The sequence below is a fragment of the Lissotriton helveticus genome, chromosome 1_1 (assembly GCF_964261635.1).
Source record: "Lissotriton helveticus chromosome 1_1, aLisHel1.1, whole genome shotgun sequence".
Lineage (NCBI taxonomy): Eukaryota > Metazoa > Chordata > Amphibia > Caudata > Salamandridae > Lissotriton > Lissotriton helveticus.
The window spans coordinates 1,003,502,445-1,003,515,676 of NC_136057.1; the positions used below are offsets into that span (position 1 = coordinate 1,003,502,445).

General features: G+C 45.4%; 1 protein-coding gene across 1 annotated transcript in view; it reads left to right on the forward strand.

The window, feature by feature from the left end:
• Nucleotides 1-13,232, forward strand: part of UBE2H (ubiquitin conjugating enzyme E2 H) — a 348,824-nt gene that overhangs the window by 279,540 nt on the left and 56,052 nt on the right. Inside the window, exon 5 of the mRNA XM_078677606.1 lies at nucleotides 9,823-9,875. Within this exon, the coding sequence (XP_078533732.1) occupies nucleotides 9,823-9,875 (53 nt within the window). The remainder of the gene's footprint in view (nucleotides 1-9,822; nucleotides 9,876-13,232) is intronic.

Genomic DNA, 13,232 nt, shown 5'->3' on the forward strand with positions numbered 1-13,232 from the left:
GGGACTCATGTCTGAGTATACCCTGCCACACCTATAGTGGCCAAAAACGATACAGAAAAGGGGGTGGTGATGAACAGAGTGTCTGAATTAAGCAGACCACTCTTACCCAGTCCAAAGATCAGGGCTTGATCCATCACCGTTATTTATCTCACTGCCCCATCCCAGCTCAGAACCTGGCTATATGCAAATTAGTCTGTCCCTGGCCCAGTGCATCATGGGAACAGGGCAGACCAAACTACCAAGCCAATTCTTCACCAGAAAGGAGACAAGCTACCGGGGACCGGTTTGTGGCATTTCAGCCTCTTCGGCCCGGCTTGCTTGAATCCTGATGGAGCAGTGAGAAAGGGACTCATGTCTGAGTATACCCTGCCACACCTATAGTGGCCAAAAACGATACAGAAAAGGGGGTGGTGATGAACAGAGTGTCTGAATTAAGCAGACCACTCTTACCCAGTCCAAAGATCAGGGCTTGATCCATCACCGTTATTTATCTCACTGCCCCATCCCAGCTCAGAACCTGGCTATATGCAAATTAGTCTGTCCCTGGCCCAGTGCATCATGGGAACAGGGCAGACCAAACTACCAAGCCAATTCTTCACCAGAAAGGAGACAAGCTACCGGGGACCGGTTTGTGGCATTTCAGCCTCTTCGGCCCGGCTTGCTTGAATCCTGATGGAGCAGTGAGAAAGGGACTCATGTCTGAGTATACCCTGCCACACCTATAGTGGCCAAAAACGATACAGAAAAGGGGGTGGTGATGAACAGAGTGTCTGAATTAAGCAGACCACTCTTACCCAGTCCAAAGATCAGGGCTTGATCCATCACCGTTATTTATCTCACTGCCCCATCCCAGCTCAGAACCTGGCTATATGCAAATTAGTCTGTCCCTGGCCCAGTGCATCATGGGAACAGGGCAGACCAAACTACCAAGCCAATTCTTCACCAGAAAGGAGACAAGCTACCGGGGACCGGTTTCTGGCATTTCAGCCTCTTCGGCCCGGCTTGCTTGAATCCTGATGGAGCAGTGAGAAAGGGACTCATGTCTGAGTATACCCTGCCACACCTATAGTGGCCAAAAACGATACAGAAAAGGGGGTGGTGATGAACAGAGTGTCTGAATTAAGCAGACCACTCTTACCCAGTCCAAAGATCAGGGCTTGATCCATCACCGTTATTTATCTCACTGCCCCATCCCAGCTCAGAACCTGGCTATATGCAAATTAGTCTGTCCCTGGCCCAGTGCATCATGGGAACAGGGCAGACCAAACTACCAAGCCAATTCTTCACCAGAAAGGAGACAAGCTACCGGGGACCGGTTTCTGGCATTTCAGCCTCTTCGGCCCGGCTTGCTTGAATCCTGATGGAGCAGTGAGAAAGGGACTCATGTCTGAGTATACCCTGCCACACCTATAGTGGCCAAAAACGATACAGAAAAGGGGGTGGTGATGAACAGAGTGTCTGAATTAAGCAGACCACTCTTACCCAGTCCAAAGATCAGGGCTTGATCCATCACCGTTATTTATCTCACTGCCCCATCCCAGCTCAGAACCTGGCTATATGCAAATTAGTCTGTCCCTGGCCCAGTGCATCATGGGAACAGGGCAGACCAAACTACCAAGCCAATTCTTCACCAGAAAGGAGACAAGCTACCGGGGACCGGTTTCTGGCATTTCAGCCTCTTCGGCCCGGCTTGCTTGAATCCTGATGGAGCAGTGAGAAAGGGACTCATGTCTGAGTATACCCTGCCACACCTATAGTGGCCAAAAACGATACAGAAAAGGGGGTGGTGATGAACAGAGTGTCTGAATTAAGCAGACCACTCTTACCCAGTCCAAAGATCAGGGCTTGATCCATCACCGTTATTTATCTCACTGCCCCATCCCAGCTCAGAACCTGGCTATATGCAAATTAGTCTGTCCCTGGCCCAGTGCATCATGGGAACAGGGCAGACCAAACTACCAAGCCAATTCTTCACCAGAAAGGAGACAAGCTACCGGGGACCGGTTTCTGGCATTTCAGCCTCTTCGGCCCGGCTTGCTTGAATCCTGATGGAGCAGTGAGAAAGGGACTCATGTCTGAGTATACCCTGCCACACCTATAGTGGCCAAAAACGATACAGAAAAGGGGGTGGTGATGAACAGAGTGTCTGAATTAAGCAGACCACTCTTACCCAGTCCAAAGATCAGGGCTTGATCCATCACCGTTATTTATCTCACTGCCCCATCCCAGCTCAGAACCTGGCTATATGCAAATTAGTCTGTCCCTGGCCCAGTGCATCATGGGAACAGGGCAGACCAAACTACCAAGCCAATTCTTCACCAGAAAGGAGACAAGCTACCGGGGACCGGTTTCTGGCATTTCAGCCTCTTCGGCCCGGCTTGCTTGAATCCTGATGGAGCAGTGACCAAGCCGGGCCGAAGACGCCTGAAATGGCAGAAACCGGTCCCCGGAAGCTTGTTTCCTTCCCAGTACAAGAATTGGCTTGGTAGTTTGGTTTGCCCTGTTCCCATCATGCACTGGGACAGGAACAGACTAATTTGCATATAGCCAAGTTCTGAGCTGGGATGGTGCAGTGAGCTAAAAAACGGTGATGGATCAAGCCCTGATCTTTGGACTGGGTAAGAGTGGTCTGCTTAATTCAGGCACTCTGTTCATCACCACCCCCTTTTCTGAATCAAAATGCAATTCGCAAACATTTGCTAGGAGTACAATTTCTTGCCCTACTTCTGCAAATTCTTGTGAATTTACGAAAGCCATATAGCTGAGCTTAATGCAGGGACATATACCAAGGGTGCACTTTTTGAGACTTTCTTTAATAACTGGGCCCCTAATTTGGTCTGGCGTTATCCATGACCTTTTGCGTTTATTAAAATTCTCTCTCTCTCTGTAACTGCTGGCTTCACTGTGAGTGACAGCATTCTGCTCTTTCACAAGGAAGGCACACAAAGTAGTTTTGTTCAATGCCAATAACTAATATGGCAGTGTGTGCTTTATTGAGACCAAAAACTATTTTTGCTTTTGCCAGTGTTTGTTATAATGGTGAGGGCATGGCAGCTCTCACATCAATAACGTTTTACAAAAACCATTGCCAAAACTAAAAAGCTGACCACCAATTTCAGAACTACTGGCTTTGCCAAAGCTTGATATTTTGTTTCCCATGATCTTATTGAAAATGGTTACACTGATTTTCCAATATGAATATTTTTGGGAAATACTAGCATGCATTCACACATTTTACTAAATTACGCTGCAAGGAAATGGTACCTGAAATTTTACAGTAGTTAAGCAAAATGTTTTTTACTCCCTACTTTCAATTTTTTAGGAACATTTTATATTGAAAGCAAAGAATCATTAATCTTGATTTCAAGGTTCTGCAAATATTTGCATCTAATCAGAGAGCCTTCTGGGAGCATTATGCAAAGCCTCATACTGCTAAACATTGAAACAGTGTACACATTGTTATACTGGAGCCCCTATCAAGAGTGCAGTCAGAATTTACATTTACTTAGAGCACTCACCCTAATAAAGGCTTTAAATTAATGAACTATAAATACAAGTTTGAACAGCATTAACATATGCACACACATATTAACTTAACTGCAGGCAGTGCCCTTCCCTGACCCTTAATGTGGCACTGCAAACTGGCAGCAAAGGGTTTGTGCTGCAGGGGGTTGGTCTTACTTGTCCCAAGGACAAAATACACATTAAAACGTGTTGCCCTTGACCCCAAACAATATGTCCCGGGTGTCGGGCTATAGGAATTCCACATCCCTGAACTGGGTCTAGGAACGGCCGCCCTTTGGAAAGGTTTTGTGTGTTCCACCACTGCAGAGAGCGATGTGTGCGGCTGTCCACCAACACCAGATCTGAAAGCGGACCTTGAGCCTCACATGGACATCTTTAGAGTTTCTATCAAACTCAATCATTTCGCCTCATGGCGAAAAACAATCTAAGGATGGAGTCGATGCCCAAGCGCACTATCGTCCAAGGGAGGAGCCCCCTCTCTCATGTTTACAAAGACTTCTTCCAAGACAACAATAAACTGCAATCATCCGAGCCCAACACCAGATGGAAATCTATGCAAAAGTATGATATTCTGCAGCTGTACATGCCAAGAACAGATGCATACTGGTAAGTAGCATTTTCCTTCCTTTAGGAGGTATGGGACCAACTCCTCCAGGTCAATGCTCAGAAGAATAGCGACCAATTATGGGAGGTGGTAAACTACCCTTATTTCACAGGGGACACACATGATAGGTTGGAGTGCCTTCTTTCTCCTGAAGCCTGGCTGGAACATTTCCAGGTGATCTACCAGTTTGACTCTGTTGAAGATTCAGGGTCCAATACGATGGTAATGGTGGGCAAATAGAATTTGTTTTTTCAGGTAGGGGGACGCAATGTGGCCATTAATGGTATGTTTAAATACAAAGCTCCAGGCCCAGATGGGGTACAAGCTGATTTCTTCAAAACTGATTCAGAGAAATGGGCCAGAATTTTGACTAAAGTGATGAACGCTGTAGGGACAGTTGGTATCCCACAATCATGGGCCAGGTCTATTATTGTACCAATCTTTAAAAATGGGGCAAGTAATGTGTTACAGACCCATATCTTTAATGGATTCAGCAGTCAAAATAATGGGGTGGGCTATTCTTATTAGGATGACCGCATAGCTAGATGAAAATAAATGTCTGAGTGACCTGAAGTATGGCTTCCGAGCGGGAAGAAGCTCCCTGGACGGGAAACCAGCCATTTTTTCACTCTGTGTTCACACATGCCATTACAACGCATGTGTGACAACTCATGCTCCATTACAATGCGTAGCCTTCAATACACATTTTTATTTTACTATGCATATGTTTTTACGACACATGCCTTTACAATCAATTTTGTTGTAAAGTTTTATGTATGGTAATGGCATATGTGTAATAGTAATGCCATATGTGTGGAAACAGCCGTGTTGGTAGGCAATCCACAAAGCAATAAATTTGTGCCCGATGGACCATGAATCCTCTATTCTTTGATCCCTCTGGGATTATAATCTCACCTGTAGATACATTTCAATTCAAATACCTCATTTAGCACATTTCTGTTTACTTTGCAGAGATTAGAGCCATCATACATACATTACTTTTAGAAAAGACACAAGATTCATTATTTTTAGGAAGATGTATTTTTTTGATTTTTCTTTTTGGTCAATTTTCTATTTCATGACAAAGCACTTTATACAAACATATTAAGGACTTTTTTCAACAATTAACATAAAACTTTATATACAGAGACATCACACCATGACATACAATGCGTAGATTACGTTAAGTTTTTTCTCATTGTCTTTGTGAAAGACCTACTACATCTATGAAGTATTGGGTTTTGTAAATTTGTATATCCTCAATACTGTAATCATTCCTACTTCCAAAGTGGTGAAGTCAGGGAGAGCCTGTCAAAATTCGTTTCTAGGCTGTCTGAATTCAGCCCAGACTTGATGTCTTTAAAAATTTGTGTGGTTCTGAGCAGGGGACCCCTAGGCCTCAGTGAGGGTGGTGTGCCGACGCGTTTTGACCTTTGTGTGGGAACCATGAGGATTCTCAGGAGGTCTTCCTCAGGGCTGGGCGGTTCTGCGTAGGGCACTGTGGCGGGGTAGGAAAGGGGTGAATTAGTCTTGTGTCTTATAATCGTGGTATTTGCAAAGCTGGTCCCTTAAAGGTTTAACAAATTGTAGAAATTATAAAAATGACCCCTACTTCAAAAATGCCATCTTGTATCTTGAACTGGTATATTAATCCAGGGGGTGTGGCACTTCGTGAGTTGTTTATCTTCTTTTTGTCTATTGGGGATGAACCCTCTGAACAAACATGAGGGAGGGGAGGAGGGAAAAAGGTTGTTTTTTATCTAAAATGTAGTAATGGTGCCGCAATGAAGCGGACTGGCACTCAAAAACAGTGCTCATGCAGGGCAAAGTCTTAGGGATATGCTCATTTCTTTATGTAAGCTGTTGGTCTGACACTAGCGGTGCCTATGCCTCATGTGAACCCTTATTGACATTATTCTGGGTGAATCCTTGTGCTCATTGTTTGACTGGCATGATTTAAGGTCGTGCTTAAGGTGTTAGGATGGGATCTTAAAATTGTTGTGCCTTATAACTGTTGGCCTCTCATGCTTTGTGATGCCATGAGTGATGATAGTGCCCCTCGTTATTGCGTGCAAGGCTACCTTTGTAGTGTTACCTTCAGCTCGGTCTTAATGGGTGTTCAATTCTTCCGTCTCGGTTCTCTTGTTGCTTTTCGTTAGCGGACAGTGTTTTCAAAGCTGAAAACTGTTTCCGTATTCAAGTGCTCGTTCTGAGCGTGTTGCGGCATGACGACGTTGTTTACAAGGGCGTTCCTGATGCCTGACTTTGTGCCTGACTTCTGGTGTTTCCCTTATTCTAAGGATGAGAGGGCATTCCTGATGCCTGACTTTGCTCCTGGCTTCTGTGTTTCCCTTCTGCGAAGGATGATTGTACTTAATCGGTTTCCGTGATCTTGTACCTCATTTCCATTTGCATGTTCGGCAATGTGTTATACACAACAGTAATGTCATTGAGTAGTCTTGTTCTTGATGGAGCGTATTTTGGAGACTGTTGGTCATCTCAATGTATTTCAGTTATAGTCTTCATGTTTGTGGCATAACGGTGGCATGTGAAGATACAGGAGTGGAGTATACAACCTTTTGGTGCCGCGCTTAGGTATTCATTGAGCAGAGGTGATCAATTGCGATCTCTTAGAGGCAATGCATAATCTCCGTCATTTGATTAAGCCTGTTTTTAGTTTTTATTCGAAGCGTGTCAGCAGTGCATCTACATCTTTTCCTTTTACATGTTTTAGGACAGCCCACTGAATGTCGTTTGGGCCATGACCTTTCAGAAGATAACTTTCTACTATTGGTGCATTAGGTACTTTACATTTGATTTTGGACTTATGCTGTGTAATACGTTTCATCACTTGTTGGGTAGACTTACCAACATAGGTTAGTTTGCAGGGACACATTATGCAATATATCACGCTTGTCGTGTTGCAATTGGTGAACTCGTTGTGATAGACGCTTTTGCGCCCATTATCAAATTGGCTTCCTTCTACAGTGCTTTGGCATGAGCTACAGTTTCCGCATTTATCATGCCCTATTATAGGAGGACGGGCAAGCATGGTTTGCAATGTGGGCTGCTGTTTTTTTATTTGGATGTTCGCCCGTACCAGATGGTCTCTAATACTTCTGGTTTTCTTTAATGCAAAAACCTGCAGCTCTTGAAAATTTCCATGCCTTGTATTCCACTTCTTTTTTTTTTTTATTTTTTTTTTTTAATCTTTTTTATTTCATTTGTCAAACCCGAAAATGTCACAATTACCAGGGGCGTTTCTTTCGTTCTTTCTTTTTGGAGTTAAAAGTGCCTGTCTTGGGGAGTACTAGGCCCTTTTCATTGCACGTTTGGTCCATTTTCGTGGATAGTTTCTCTCAACTACTTTTTCGAGCAGTGTTTTTGCGTTTTCAAAGTAATCTTCCTTTCTAGTACAATTGTGCCTGATTCTCAAACTGGCTGAAAGGTAGGTTTTCTTTCAGATTGCGTTGGTGGAAACTGGAAAAATGTAGCAAGGTGTTTCAATCTGTCTGCTTGGTATAGAGTGTCGTGTAGATGGTACCCTCATCATGTCGTACAATGAGGTCGAGGAAATTGATTTTCTCATTACTTGAGGTCAAGGTGAACTGAATGTTGGGGTTCCTTTGGTTTAGCCAAATTTGGAATTCTTAAAGAGTCTGCAATGTGCCCCTCCGTAGCATGAACACATCATCTATGTACCTACGCCACATTATGTGGCTAGTGTATGGGTTATGATTATATATCCATAGTTCTTCATAGAGTGCCAATATTGTTTGTTGTTAAATTGGAAAAAGTTGTATTTTAAGCATACTTCTGCCATTTCTACCAGGTACTCAGTTGGAATGTTGTGTGGTCTTGTCCTTTTTTCCAGAAAATAGTGAACGGCTTCTAGTCCTGTTTCTTGCGGGATGTTTGTTTGTAGACTTACAATGTCTAAAGTGACCAAGATATCACTTTGTACGTCAAACGGGTGTCCTTCCAAGATGTTGATTGCCTGAATGGTGTCTCCAAGGTAACTTGTGGCGGAGCTAACTAGCTGTTTGAGGAAGGTGTCAATGTATTTCTCCGGTCTTTCCAATAAAGAGTTGACCTTCGAAATCCACGTCATTAGAGGACACGGAGAGACTCTTCCGCTTCCTCACAACTACTTGCACATCACTTCAGACAAGCTGCCTGCACGAGGAGAGAGATGAGGGGGATTGGGCCTGTGGCTTCTACTTTAGGGGTTTGGGTTAAAGAAGGCCTTGAGGCGGGGGAAGCGCAGGCGTAGTGTTTTAGGGTTTAAAGTAGGAGAAGGGCTGGGGTTGGGGAGTGTCGGGTAGGGTTTTAAGGTTTACAGCAGGGGAAGGGCTGTGGGCCTGGGGAGGATCGCGCAGGGGGTAGGGTTTAGGGCAGGGGGAGGGTATTATTATTTTTTTTTAGAAGGATAGGGGCAGGGGCGGTGTGGTATGCCAGGGACCAGGATTAGGGTTCTGCAGCTGTTCGCAGACAGGTCGGTTCTACCACCTGTAATGGGCAATTATGCACTACTTCTGCGGATTGGGGTTCCCGTCATGTACTGCTTTGTTACCATGTACTGTGGGGTGTAACCATGTGTCGTGGGCAGTGGCGATTTTATGATGGTGCTGCATGATCAAAAACAATCCAATAAGTCTTGCATTACTGAAAGTATGAGCTATTGGTGGTGCATTATTATTTGCCAAGCCAACGGCTCAAACTTTCTGTAATGCAAGACCTATTGCATTGGCAAATGCTTGTTTTAGTCTGTGATTTGTGTCCTGAGCTCAGAACAGTTAGCTGCTTTTCCACGATTATCTGAAGGTATTCAGGTAGCTTCTTGAACTATTCTTCAATTGATCTTTTGCTGACCCAAAGCGTTGCTTTAGTGAGACCGGTCTTGACCTTAAACATGTAGATTGATTTTCGAGTCCGAGTTTACAAGGTACAGAAAGGGTTTGAAGTATTGCCCTTTTCTGTATTCCTTAAGACCTCTATGCCAAAAGAAGGCAATGATCTTCTTTCTCAAGTCACCATAGACTTGAAGTTCAACGCTGTCTTGCATAAGCTTGCGGCTTTGTGGTCTGATACATCCATTGCCTTTCCTCTCTTAGCAAAAAACAGTAATGGATTGCAGAGAACGATACGCCATACTGACAGGGTGGTCGTGTATTATCTTCATCTGCGAGTGGGATGTACAACAGACCAATTGGAACCCCTTCTGCAGGCGATGGCTGTTACTCTACGATTTAGTGCCAGTATTTTATTACCATATGCTGGCCTCCCGTACGTCTGCAGTCCGTTAAATGATTTGGAAGTATAGTCGGGTAGTTTATTGCTAGGGCTGTCATTAGATGCATGTAGTACAAAAAAAGACTGTTGCGCTCCAGCACCTACAGCAGTCCACACATCACGCCTATTCCGTGTCATTTCCTGTATCTTGGAAGTATGAATGATTTACTGTGCCTTCAACCATCTTTCATAGATGCAGACTTCTATGTTCTCAAAATGTGTTTTTCTTCTCAAGCCACAGGGCGTAGTCTGTTCCCATGTCTGCATAAACATGCCACCTCAGCATGTTTCTGAGTTACTGCGTCTTCATTGTGGTTCTTAGAGGATTTCTTAGCTGCCCAGAATGCATTGTGGTCTCCGTTTTAACTCTTTTTTTTTTTTTTTTGTACATTGTTTTTCAGATCAGGGACCGTGTGCCTGGATGTCATCAATCAGACCTGGACAGCTCTGTATGGTAAGTGTTAGAAAGGAGGCCTGGTAAAATCAGTCATAATGTTACGTATGTGTCTCCTGCCAAAAACGCACATAATGTTATGTATTTAGCATAGATAACAAGTGCCACAATACACAGTGATACGTGGGGTGCATTTATATAAAGTCAGTGCTGGTGTAAAAATGGAGCAAATGTTTCTTTGCCCCATTGTCAGGGCTTGTATAATGAGCACAACACAAACCGGTTGCTCCAGTTTGCTAAATAAAAAACATTTGCACTGGGGTATAATGTGAAGAACGTTTGAACCATGGGAAACCTATGTTAAACATCAGTTGGTTCTAAATGATTGGTCTCGTTAAATACAGTTTTTAATAAATGAGCATGCTCTGTGAATGACCTTGACTTTTAAAGGATAATGCTGCTTTTCCAAATAACCTTGTTTTGCTTTAAACGTAGTTTTATCTACTGTGTTTTAAACTGTAGAAATGTAAGTGTTGCAATTCTTAAGTGAAAGAAGTCATAATAGAGCAATTCTGTTTTCTCTGAATACAACTCTGGATGAATGGGTTGCTTCTTTGCTCCTCTCCCTTCTAAGCAAATAGCAAAACCTAAGCAAAAAGCATGTTGGGTTGGGTCCTTCTAACTGCAGATTCCGAATCATTCATCTTGCCACACTGGAGCAAGAAACTCCAGCAGTAGCTCCGGTGCACCAACAAGTGGCGCCATCAACCTTTGACTCCGTTATGCCTCTGGATACCATGACAGTGTGTGTAAAAGCACCACCCCTGAATGCTGACGTTAGTTCCACATTTTCTGTGCCTGAAGATGAAGCTCTTGAGTTCCGTCGCTACAGATTTCTGTTTTTCTTTCAAATCTCAAATCAGACTTTGGCTGTGTACAGTGGTATCATCTTCGAGGATGACCATATTCAAGCTTTATTGTGTCTGAAGGAGATGCTGAGGACCAACCTGCCTGTTTAAGCTGTCTCAGGACCAACCATGACCCAAGTTGCAGAACGAGTGTTCCTTGATGCACAAGAATGCCATCAGGTAGGGTGGCCACGCTCAATATCATGGAACATAAGTGAGGTCAGTCTGTCATCCTCATCAGGTAGGCCTAAGGCAAAGCCGGAAGACCAATCAAGGACAGGTTAAGGAACTAACCCATTTGCAGCTGAAGCTCCTCAACATCCAGACACTCTTGATCTAGGGGAAGGTCATGTAAGTGGCTATCGCATCACCGTACTGTCTTAAGTTTCCAATTCAGACCCACCTTGCCATCTATGTGCCCATAGATCTTCAGGCCATCGTCCACTCCGCAGCAGGTTGTAGCTTTCAAGGAGGCCATGTTGCTGATTTTTTTTTTTATGATTAATTCTTACTTCCTGGACTTCTGTCAGTACAACTACAATTCTGGCACTACTGGCTCCAGGATTGTCACTGGCTCCACTCTGATCCAGAACAGTGTTCAGCTGAAGTCCGTCCAACGTAGAGACACACAATTACCAAATCAAATGTGACTGCTGATGATGGCTCCCCTACCTCTGTCTCTACAACAATACTTCAGAAGGATGAAGGACAGTTTTAAGTCGTATTCTGGCACCACTTAAGATCTCTAGCATGTCCAGCATGATGAAAAGGATGAGGCAGGTAATTTACTTTAAATTCTTATATCAATGCTGGCTATCATCTCAACTTGCAAAATGCTGTTGACTTTTAATACCACTTCAGAGCCCACACAGGATTCAGGTTTCTGGCCCTCACAGAGGAAAATGACTCACTAGCGGTAATGTTTCATTACGCAACGCAAGTCCTGGAACTATGGCTTGCCACAGAAGGGACTAAGGCGAACTTTCCAACAGACATTTTGCTGCCTGTGCTGTCGACCTCTAAGCCTTTGTTGCATTTAAGCAATGCCTTGATTGACTCTGGGTGTGAGTCAACCCATTACCAGATGTCACAGGCTAGATCCAGGTGATTCAAATTTTGTAATGGAACATCCAACCCAGAGAGCCTTGTGGTGCAGGTTTCTATGAGTCAAATTAACCCAAGTTTTTTCCCAACTTTTCTTCGCACAGAGCCGGAAAGAAGTAACACTATGGGCATACGTCTTCTTCTGACAGTTTGGTATTCTGATTTCTGAAAGCAGTTGGTCTCCTGAGCTGTTACCCCCATACCATTTGGAACAGAGCATGACATATTACTGGGTTTGCTTGAGGTCCTGTCTAATGCCCATCGCTTTGACAGTCCATGTTGATCAGATGCTTCAAAGTATAGTCTACATTCTGGAACTAACCATCCAGATTCTGTTGTCTGTGCTATGGGAGTATAGAACTACAACAAATAAATGATGGAATGCTGACAATGCAACATTCTCCCCCAGTCAAAAGATCTGGGTTAAATCCATTGTTCTTTTGCCCACTACGCCACCCGAGTTTGGACCCAGCCATATGCAAATCAGTCTTGACCCTGTGCCCCATGGGGACAGTCCAGACCGAACTGCCAGGCCAGGTCCTCCCTGGACCGAAATAAGCATCCTGAGACCGGTTTCAGGGTATGTCACCCTTCTTCAGCCAGGCTAGCTAGAATCCAGTGGCACAGTGAGCAAGGGACCCCCGTCTGGGCATACCCATCCCACTTAGGGCGAAAAGTGTTGCAGTAAACAAATGATGAGCGGAATACTGACAATGCAAACATTCTCCCCCAGTCAAAAGATCTGGGTTAAGTCCACTGCGCCCTCACCGGCCTGGTCGCCCCACGATCCTCGCTCCTGCTCCTGCGCCCTCCTGCTTCCTGTGCCGACCGATCTCCAGCGTCGCCTGCTCCCGGCGCCCCAGCCGCCGCAGGGCCGCCAGAGAAGCCCGCACCCGGTTTTCCCGCCGCCACTGACTGCAGACACGCCCCCCCCGCCAGCCGATTGGCTAAGACGCTCCCGCCTCCCAGCTGACCCGCCCTCACTGCTCCCTTCTTATGACGCCCCCTCAGCGACCGCGCAGCGGACGCGCGCAGCGGGAGCACCGACTGAGCGCCGAAGGTGCGCCAAAGGTAAGCCCGTCTGCGCCCGTCCGCGCCCAGTGCCAGGACCCCTGGCCCCCGCAGACCCCAGCCCACCCGCCGGAAGCCGACCAGACGAACCTACGACTCCACCGAACTCAACGCTCTCAACACCGGCCGAACCCCGGGCTGCTACCGAGCCACCCCGAGACGCACCCACGGACCCTTCATCTGCCAGTCCTGCAAGTTCTCCTGCACCCGGACCTGCTCTGCACCAGCACCCACCAAGCCGAACTCCAGCAGCACCCACCTGAAGTGCATCCTGCTCAACACCCGCTCCGTCCACAGACACGCCATCGAGCTCTGGAACCTGCTCGACACCACA